Below are 10,660 nucleotides of genomic sequence, written 5' to 3'. Positions count from 1 at the left end.
GGTCAGGGCGGCTAGGGTCTGGAACCAGCTTCCAAGTGAGGTGGTGCAGGCTCCCACCCTGGGGGTTTTTAAGAGGAGGTTGGATGACCACCTTACTGGGGTCGTTTGACCCCAGTGCTCTTCCTGCCATGGCAGGGGGTCGGACTAGATGATCTGCTCAGGTCCCTTCCGACCCTAGAAACTATGAAACTATGAATATGAAACTATGAAACTAGATGCTTCACTAAGTCTAGGAGCCAAGGGCTGTGTTACGCAGTTTTAAGACTGAAGCAAACATATATATGACTTCACTGGAATGAGTTCAATACAATCTGCAGGGCAGTGATGTAGGGCTGTCATTCCTGGGAGCCACTGTCATAGGGGTGGGCAAAATGGTGGCTCTGGCTGCCTGCATCTGGTTTCCATGGAGATCCAGGAGCAGCATGGCCATGACAGCACAGGGGGCCAGGGTCTCCATGGAAACCAGCTCCAGCAGCACTGGCAAGGCGCAGGAGCTGCTCCAGGGCTGGGACTGGGATCTTACAGTGATGACAGCCAGCATGGTCCGGAGCTGGGGCAAAGCTGCACTCCGCTGCCTGCATGCTCCTGCCTGAGGCATGTGGGCAGCAGACTGCAGCTCTGCCCCAGCTCCAGACCACGCTGTCCTGTACTGCCACAAGATCAGGGCCCTGGAGCAGCTCCCTGCCTTGCTGCAGTGCTTTGCCAATGCTGCTGGGGACCGTCTCCATGGAAAACTTGGCCCCATGCTGTCACAGCTCTGCCACTCCTGGGGTCTCCATGGAAACCGGCTGCAGTGATGCAGCCAGGAGCTGCTGGGAAATAGAGTTCACCGTAGGCCCAATCCGGACTTTGCCTGCCCCTTTGTTAAGAGATAGCAACAGTGCAAAGCAATGGGGGGCTGGATTGGTGGAACGTCAAGACCATTAAAACGGAGAGGGTTGTTAACACGTGGAATGAAGAGTTCAGAAAGGATCAGGTGGATTACAAGAAGCCATAAAATTGATTGACTCCCTCAACATTGCCTGACTAGGCAATGCCACTGCCAGGCAACTGGTTTTAATCAACAGGAATCAAAGGGGTTGCAAGTGCACCAGTGCAACCTCCCTAGTTTCCCCTGTCCCCATCTCAACTCAACGCCATTGATTTCCCAGCAGTTCCAACAACATGGGTGTAAATGGAAACACTACATGTTCTGCTGAATGTTCTGTAGAAGATTTTAATCTTTGACTACACACCTTGTTTAACTGACCAAGCACAAATCTCCTGTGAAGACTTCAGACGAAAAAGAGGGATGGAATTAATTCTAATAACAGTAATCATTAGCAGACCTGATTCAGTTTTTCAAATGAGGTAGTTAAAGCTTAACGAGAGAAGCAAGATTTGGGAAATGAAGGATCTCTTTTACTGGATCACCTTATACAGTTGGGAGAGAAATTTGGGGCTTCAAGCAGACTCAGGTCTGGAAAAGAATGAGTCACAATCTACCACTTAGGACAATATGGGCTAGGTGCAAGTTAGAGCAATTAATGGTTCATCTAGCCCAGTACTCCCTCTGACAGTGACAGTAGTAGATGCTTTAGAGGGAGAATTTATGAATGGGGCACTTAGAGGGGTAGCAGCACAGCTCTATGCCCAGGGCAGCTACATGGTGCCCAAGACTACATCAGCTTCTGCACTACTGGTTACAATGGCACAATCAGCTACCACTGTGGCAATGATTGCATTCACATCCAGCTCTTTCTCTCCCCTCCCTCCCCCAACCACAAAAGGAGCGCCCAAGACAGATATCCTCATGATAACAGGGACAGGAGTGAGGTCACAGGTTGATAAGTGCTGCAAGGGGGGGAGGGGGGAGGACACTAGGCAGAGGGATTTCAGGAGGAAATATAAAAGATGGGATTTTCATTGGGGCCCAAAAAATTAGGCACTCATGTCCAGATGTCCAAAGGGAGTTGGATGCCTACTTGCTTTAGAACATACTGAAAATACTAATGTAAACCTCCGTGTACACTATAAACTCACCAGGACAGGGTTGGGCCCCTTATTTTTCTGCACGGTTGTATGTTAAGGTGGTGGTATGTAACTACTTCACAGCTAGTGCATTTTAGGTATATTTCCTTAAGTCTGTGATCAGAACAACCCCCTACATGGGCATCACCATCAGCTCCTTGTTGGTACCCCAGCCACTAAAATATACACCACCTATGCCCCACTGGTGGAGAACAACACATCACCAGGCACTTGTCACTTCAACTTACTCCTGCCAGCATGTGTAAGCGATCCCACAGACCAACCAGTGGGGTACTCATGGCCCTGCTCTCCATGGGGCCTTTGCACACCGCGATCTGCATGACAAGAGGACAGCGAAGGCAGTGATGGAAACAGTGGCCATGTTGGTGTTCAGCAAAGTAATACTTAGTGTTGCCAGCTCTGATTTTTGGCATTGCTCTTAAAAGCCTACGCCTGGGGAATGTGAAAAACTTACCTCTTTCTTTTATTTATATTTATGTATCTACATAAAAGAAAGAGCTCAGGTTTTTTCACATTCCCCAAGCACAGACTTTTAAGAGCAATGCCAAAAAAGATGAGTTGGCAACACTGAACAGGAGGCCCACACCATTGAGGGCCAGAGCCAGCCTGCACCATGCACAGGCACCATCAGCCTCCTCTCTGAAGGGGGCTACAGGGGGCACAGGTCTCCTATGCGGAACCTGTCTGTGTGGGCAACAGAAAGACAATTCTTCCTCACTGCTCCTTGGACTCCAGGCCAGAACCCCCTCCCCACTGCGCATACGTTACTCCCGCAGGCAGCGGCAGGTAAGCTCCGGCGACACAACAGCGCCCCCTAAGCGGTGGAGCAAGAGCAACGCCGGGGCGAGGCGTGACACGCAAGCGCCGTCGCACGCAACCCATTGGCCACGCGCTTGGCCAATCCGCGACGGAGCTTCCGGGGCAGCGTGCCCCGCTTGTCACCGCCGCGTTGGCCCCGCCCCCGGCCGCCGCGGCGCCTGGCAGTGTGGCGGGCGTCGGTTCCTAAGATGGAGGCGGCGCCGGGGCCGCGCGGGCTCCTACTGCTCCTCGTCGCCCTGGGGCTGCTCCTGCTGCTGCCGCCCTCCTGGGCCGCCCCTGCGCCGCTGGGACAGGTGCGCGGGGGGAGGGGGCGTGCTCCACCGGGCGGCCGCGTCTCGGGCCGGCAGGGGCAGCACCCGCACCCCGCCCGTCGCTGGCTGGTGGCTTCCGGGGCTGGCTCCGCCGGCGGGCAGCACCCCTCCCCCGGGAGCCTGAGGCGGGGGGCTGGGAAGGAAGGGGTTTGCCTGTGTGTGCGTGTCTGTGTGCGTGCACATGCGTCTGTGGCTCTGTGGGCCTCAGGTTGCCGTGGCTTGGGCATCTCTTGTAGGCTGCGTGTGTTCACGTGTGCACTTTGCGTCTGTTTTCGCAGGGCACGTGGGTCCACATGCGTGTCTCCTGTGTGTTGTGTCATAGTCATGGGAAGGGCTGGAACGGATGTCATCTAATCTAGCCTAGCCCCTGTGTATGTGCGTGTGAGCGCACTTGCTGTGTGTCCATGCATGTGTGTTTGTGCGTGCACATCATCTGTGCACGTGCTTCTGAAATGTTTTCTCCCATGGTTAGCTCTGTCTCTTGGGTTTTTGCGTGTAACAGATTTTTGTTGCCATGCAAAGGGCCTCTCCGTGGGCAGAGCACGTTTTGTGAGGCACGTGTACAGTGACCTCTAGAATGACCACAAAAAAGCTGGGCATTTTTTCCTGTGCTGTTAGTTGAATTGAGGCTAAGGCAGCCTTTAATTACAATAGCAGCAAACTTCAGAGCGTTTGACCACAGAAATGTGAATCAAAGAAAGAGCTGCTGGGTTATTTTGACAACAGCTGTCACGTGAGTTTGTTACCGTGTTCTCTTCCCTGTAACGTGGATTAAATGAAAAAAAATGTTATAAAATCCTGATTACAAAAAAGGCCTGTAGTAGTACATTTTATGCTGCAAGGTAAGAAATCTAAATTTGCTTCCTGGTGTCAGCCTTTCCTCACGAATAGGGGAACTGTACTCAACTATTCTGGGAGGGATTCTCAGGTATGAGACTGAGGTTCCGACCATGCAAACATTTTAGCCCCAGATTTCCCAAAACACTTAGGTCAGTGATTATTAAGCAGGTTGCTGCGAGGCTCTTCTAAGGGTGTCATGCAGTAGGAGCACTGTTAGATGTGCAGACACCTATGCACAATTCACGAGAGAAACCCAGAAACTTCAAATAGGAAACCATAGTGTCAAAAGTATCCTGACCTGTTACAGTCTGTCTGAGTTCTTTGCAACAGAAGAATTGCTTGGTTGTTTTTTTTCCTGCAGTCAAGAAATGACTTGGAAAACTAAGAGCTGGCATTTTTTAAGCTGAGAACCATTGGCTTAGGTAGAACTTAGGTGTCAGTCCAAGAATGTGATCCTTAAAAACTAAGGCCAACATTTTTGCCAGTAAAGTTCCTCAGGTACACGAAGTACTGCTTCTGTGCTGGCACAGAACTGCTTCCCTGCTGGCAAGACTCGGCACCTCTGTCATGCCTGCTTATTATACTACTAATCCTTATCTTGATAGTTTCTTTCCCCTGTTCCTTTGAGGGGCCTAGTCTGGCAGACATGCTCTGGTCCTCCCTAACACACACCAGCATGATTGAGCTTCACATAAAACACAGTGGCTGAGGTCACTTTAATTAAAAAGTATGGTCACTGGAGGACAATAAGATGGTGAAGGAGGTGGTGGTGGAAACAGTTCCTCTCCCTTACCTTTGAACTCAGGGGAAAGCCTCTGCTTTATCCTGCTGAGTTTTTGTTGTAACCATTTTGGTCTAAGGACATAGGCAGGCAAGGTTCTTTGGTTAGATGTGATATCTTGTATTAGACCAACTGAGTAGTTGGGGGAAAAGTTCTTTGCACGCTTTTGGGCGCAGTCCCCCTTCATCAGGCATAGGGAGTCTCTGCTGGTCTGTTTCATCCTAGCAAATAACCTGGTGATTGTGGCAGTCTTTTGGATGTGCATTTGAACCCCCTCCAACAGAATTCCTAGGACTGATAGGAGCCTCCTGTGTCCCTTACAGGTTCCGTAACCCCTGGGCTGTTGTATATAAAATAGAGGCTATCACCAGCCTCCTTTGGCTGTGTCTTAACAGAAGTGTGACCCCCCTCTCAGGTTTTCGGTGAGATGACTTAAATGCATAAATCTTTGGGCTCTGAAGCTTGACCTAACAAGTAGCTCCTCACAGCCAAGGGTTAGGTATCTAAGTTTCTGAGAGGAGGGGATTTTAGACAAACAATTCTTTGGTATTTCCCCTCCAGTAGCTTAGCGTGCTGACACTGTTATGAAGCCTCTGTTGAGGCACTTAATCTACTCCGTGTGTTGTAGAAGCTTAGGCCACAAGTTGGCACTCTTCTTAGGGTGTGAGCTGAAGTGATTCAGTTCAGGTCAGAGGTGGAAGGGCAGACATGATCCATTTGCTGCTGCCAGTTTTTCCCATATGGCATGGGGAGAGCTGCAGCTGAAGCCTCCCATTTGCGGGCTGGAGCAAATGGCTCTGTGGGTTGCCAGCCCCTGGCTTAGGCATCGCCTGCAGGCTGTGGATTCCATATCTCAAGGCCAGGTGCCTGAAAAGGGTTGTGCTGTTATGCCATGCAGTGCCTTGTGTTTGAAGTCCTTTTGTACCAAGGAACTATTCCTTAGCGTTTGTGCATGTATTTGTAAGATTAAGGCTCAGCAGAAGCTTGCTATTTGTAAAAGAGGATAAACCGTCATCTTTTACAACTGTTTATGTTAACTATGTGTGGAAACTGTACAGCAGCAGTTGTAGCATGAATAGATTTGTCTCAGTTTTACTTTTGTGCCCAAAGGTTGAGATCTGTTTGAAATGTTTCTTATATCAGTTGGCAGTCGTCTGAAAGACTCCCTCATATGGAGTGAGGAAATGTTTATTTTAGCTGAGCAAATTTTCCTAGTGTACAGAGGACCATTTTGGATATAGAGGACATAAAATATATAGAGTGCTAACCAGGAGTATCTCTCCTGTCTAAATACAAACTGACTAGTTGCAGTGTATCTACTGAAGGGACTAAAATAGGCTTCACAAACCCAAATATTATGCAAGGGCTATAACGGCAGAGTAATCGTAGCACTGAATAGTTCAGGGTCTGTGGGCATGTGGATGTTGCACAACTTCAGCAAATGGTTAGCATTTTCAAATATGTTTTGTGAGTGAGCGCTGTGTACAGTCATCACTTTAATGGCAAGTGGGTGGAATACTACTGATTGCTGAAAATCTTAGTTTAACTCTGAAGTTAAAGTTAGTCTCCAAGTGTAGGTTAAGAAGGTAACTTTTTTAATTCAGGAAATGTATTATAGGAAACTGTAACAGAATGAAAAACATTGAAATGTGTGCATAAAAGTAATTGGCCTGTAAATCACTTCATAAGTTTGAAATAGTTTTGTTTAACTCTGGTATTTGAGTTCTTCCATTGTTGCTCAATACCTCTGACTTTTCAAATAAGCCCTTTTTAAAATACTGGTTTTATCTCCGCCTCTTTTTTTGGATTGTGCAATATTTAGGTCACAATTTGGATGAATCATTTGACATACAGTAGAAATTCAGAATTGATTTCCCAAAGTTACTTTTTAAGTACGTCTTATATAAATATGTTCAGGGTGTACTGAAAATTTTTAAAATGATGCAAGAGTAAGACTGACTTGAAATGTACCCTTCAAGTCCTCAGTGACCTGATCAAACAAAGGAAGCTAGGAAAGCAGAAGAAAGGAGTTATTTGTTTTTTACTAGCAAAAATTATAGGTGTAATGTATAATTTTGAATGCTTGGGTAAGAATTAGTGTATTTGTTTTAATTAAATGTTTCTTAGTATGAGCCAGATGAGAAGAGATGTCTAAAAGCACGGTTGGTTCGGTTTTATGGCTTTATTATTATTCTGTTTTACATTTGTATCACCACTGATTTTTATCTGTCTAAATAAATTAAATGGTTGAGTGTCTAGATCGTGAGTGCTTTTTGATAATTTATGTTTAATTACTTAGGTTCCATTTTTTAACTTTAAGTGGCTTCCATATTTGTCAGATATGTGGCATTTTGCTTATCTGCAAGAAAAATAATAGTATTCAGAATAATATCTATTTATAGAATACTAAAATGTTTTGGGAGTGTTCAGTTTTTTCAAGGCAGAAAAATAATGTTATTGAGATTGTTCAGGTAATTTAACCTTCACTATGTAAACCACATATGTATGCACTGATGTATGCAATAGTCACCTTTTAAAAATATTTGTAGAATACAGCCATGTTAATAATGCGCTGTTAAAACCATAGAAGAAATCCGTCTTGCAGCGATAACCAGGAATGTATTCCAAATTTGTTGTGAAATTTTTGTGCATCTTCCCATGCATATTTTATTAAATGAATGCAATATGATGTCATGATGTTCTCCTGTTGTCTTGGAATTAAGTATGTGCCTTGAAAACATTTGGTAAAATATTCATAGCATGAATATGATTTAATAGTGAGAAATTCTAGAAGGTAACCAGGAAAAAGAGGAGAATAAGCATTTTTACATGAAGAACTTCTGCAAAGAAGGAAGTAAGCAAGCAATTGTGCCCATGCAAGAGAAGCAGGTCTCATGTGTAATCATCTAATTTTTTTCTTACAGGTAGAGCTTAATTTTAAGTTTTTACACTAAAACTATACTACCTAGTTTAATAAGTGTTCTGTCAAAGTGTTAGTTATAGAAAAGCTCAGTAGTGGATTTTTTTGTAAGAAAAAACTTTGTAAAGTGACCAGGGGCTGTCATTTTTGGTCCTGCAAGTACATCAGGAAACCTGGTTCCAGCATAGTTGTTCCTTAACTCAGTTACAAACATAACTACAGTTTGGAGTATTACTGGACCATAGTACTGTTTTAAAACCAGACTAAATGCTTGGATCCTCTAGGTGGCATCTGTCTTAGCCTACACTGTAACTGGTTAGATCAGCCTAAAATATGAAATTTGGAACCTGTTTTCTAAGTCAGTTCTTAGGCTTGTTTCAACCATAGAAGCTGTGACCATTTTTTACTATTGTGTCATGAAATTCCCTCTGAATTATAGAGGGGAGCTATTAGTGTGTTACGCCCGGATCACCATGTTTTTTACTATCTGTAGTCTATTTGACAAACTTTTATTGGTATTATTATTATTGGTATTATTATTCTTATGAGCAAACAGGAAGTCCTAGTTGTGCCTGTGTAACCGGATCTCCTCCTTCCAGTTCTCAGTGCAGTAGGCAAGGGCAGATTCAGAGGGGCAACACTGGTGTAATCACACTTCCCCCCCCACCCCTTTCAGACCAGACTTTGCAAGCAGCAGCCAGGGACTTCTTTTAAGTCACCAAATCAGGTAAGAAATCCCCTCTCCCTTCCCCTCCATGCTCAGTGGCATGTCCTCTCCTCTTCCCTCCCATTTTCTTCCTTCTGTGTCCATGGCTGCCACTGTCCCCTCTGTCTTTGGCTGCCCCAGGGGCAGAGGAAACTTCAGAGATGCTCCTGCCCTGCTCCATCCAGACTGTGTGAGGAGTTGGGCTGAACTGGGAGCAGTGGCAGGTGGGTTCCTCCTCCCTGCCTGATTTCCTTCCCCTTCCCCCCTTCCCCCCCTTATTTTCTGCCAGCCTGGGAGCAGGGTCACAGAAGGGAAACCTGCCTGCTGCCTCCAGTACTACTATCCCCAGCTGAGCCTGGCCCCCCATATAGCTTATCTAGAGCAGGTCAGGAGCATTTTTGGAGCTCCTTCCACCCCTGGGGCAGCCAGAGGCAGCAGTGGGGGGAGGAAGAGTGGAATGGGAGGGGCGGAGGGAAGCACAGATGGGGAGAGAGGGGGATTCTTACCTGATTTGGGGACTTAAAAGTCCCCAGCTGTTGCTTGCACAGCATAGTCTGCTTATCCGTGTGGGGTGGGGCAGGGGGGCAGCTGAAGTGAGGGTGTAGCTACCCTTACGGTGTCAGTCAGTTCTGCACCCCCTTTACCAAATTTTGCAACCACCCATGGTAATAACCTTCAAAAGCTGTTATCCATATACCATTCCGTGAGCTTGTGATTTTGTAAGAGCTTTTTAGTCCAGAAAGCACTTCTTATCAGTTTTAGGGGATGTCTGAGTTGTAATTAGACTCTGTAATGCAGTAGAATTTGTAGATGGGGCCTTTATGTGTGTGACTTAGCAAGAATGTGCTGGACTTCCTAGGAGTAACGGTATACTAAGGAAACTGTATGGGGGCCTAAATCAGATAACTTCTTCCTATACAAATATTTCTCATGTCCTATGGCTTTGTAACAAGCCTTGTTCCTGAGTCCAGGTTTCCTGTGTGGTTAAGCAGCATGACTTTGCAATGAATTTTTCATAAAAAACAAACCTATGTAGACATTGTAATGATTTGTATGGATTGAAAAAATCTATAAAAACTGGTGGGCAGTGAATATTTCCTGTAAATTCATTCTGTTCTTTTTTTTTCCCCCTCCTTCTCCTCCTGTGCTACCATTCCTTTCTTATCCTGCTCCCATTTCCTCCATTGGCAGTGCTTTTCCATCCTGCCCTTACTTTCACAGCTGGATTCCTTTGCAACATAGCACAGAAGTGAGTAGTGCAGAATAAGAAAAAAGGGCCAGGTTTGCTATTTTTACAGATTTTTGTTTAAATTCAGAACAATCCTGTTATCTTATTTTGCTGCTAAGAAGGAGAGAAGCACAAATATCACACTGGCCTTTGCTCTGTTTTTACCACTCTAAATTTGCTTAGGGCAGATCCACATATGTCAGTAGCAATGCTACTGTACATGTACACAGTGTACAAGTGCTAAAACAATAGTGGGAAATCTTAAGAATCCAGTATAGACATCCACTTCCTGTAACAGGCATAAATAACTTTTCAGTTGTTTCTATATTGGGGTTTATAAATCAGGTTGTGTCTGAGGGCATGTGTATGTGGCAGTGAATTGACAGGTGAGTGTCATGGGCAGAGACATTGGCAGTTTAAAAACAGACACCTGGTTTTCAGTTGGTCTCAGCTCCTGCTCAGGGTTGAAACTAAACTCAGTTTTCCAAATGCTGCAGGGTCTAATTTTGTTGGTTTTGTTTTTAAAAAGTTATGTGTATTTAGACAGTTCTAAATGAGAGAGCCTTTATGATTTTTGTTCGTTATTGAATGTAATTTTGCATATTGGATATGTACATTTTCCTTTGGAGAAGGAAAAAAAATTATTGAAGATGATAAAATTAGCTTTGGCCTAATGCTAAATTAGAGGATGCTTGGTAAGACCTGTGACTCTTGGTCCTGTAGGATCATGAAAAGATTGATAAATACTGACACTTGAATTGAGACTAAATCATCCTAGCTCCTGTGGACTTCAAAGTGACTTGTCATAGAAACAGAAAGCAGAAATAGACAGGTTGGGTTATTGAATCATTATCATTAGGGCTGTGCGAAGCTTCAGTCCCTGATTCGATTTGGCAGAGATTCAGCCCAATTTGGTGGCTGAATCTTTGAATCTGAATCAAATCAGAAGACCCTTTAATCTCTGAATGGAATTGGAACCCTTTGAATCGATTCAGAGATTCAGCCATAGACACAGCTTTAAATG

At 45.3% G+C, this 10,660-nt stretch overlaps 1 protein-coding gene across 1 annotated transcript in view; it reads left to right on the top strand.

Annotated features, from left to right (window-relative positions):
- Positions 1-3,008: 3,008 nt before the first annotated feature.
- GINM1 (glycoprotein integral membrane 1) overlaps positions 3,009-10,660 on the top strand; it is a 45,739-nt gene continuing 38,087 nt past the window's right edge. The window contains exon 1 of the mRNA XM_019526851.1: positions 3,009-3,143. Within this exon, the coding sequence (XP_019382396.1) occupies positions 3,039-3,143 (105 nt within the window). The 5' untranslated portion in view covers positions 3,009-3,038. The remainder of the gene's footprint in view (positions 3,144-10,660) is intronic.

Source organism: Gavialis gangeticus, unplaced genomic scaffold (genome assembly GCF_001723915.1).
Source record: "Gavialis gangeticus isolate Ggan-Ray unplaced genomic scaffold, GavGan_comp1, whole genome shotgun sequence".
Taxonomy (NCBI): Eukaryota; Metazoa; Chordata; order Crocodylia; family Gavialidae; genus Gavialis; species Gavialis gangeticus.
The sequence above is the reverse complement of the archived record's forward strand: the minus strand, read 5'-3'. Positions and strand labels throughout refer to the sequence as shown.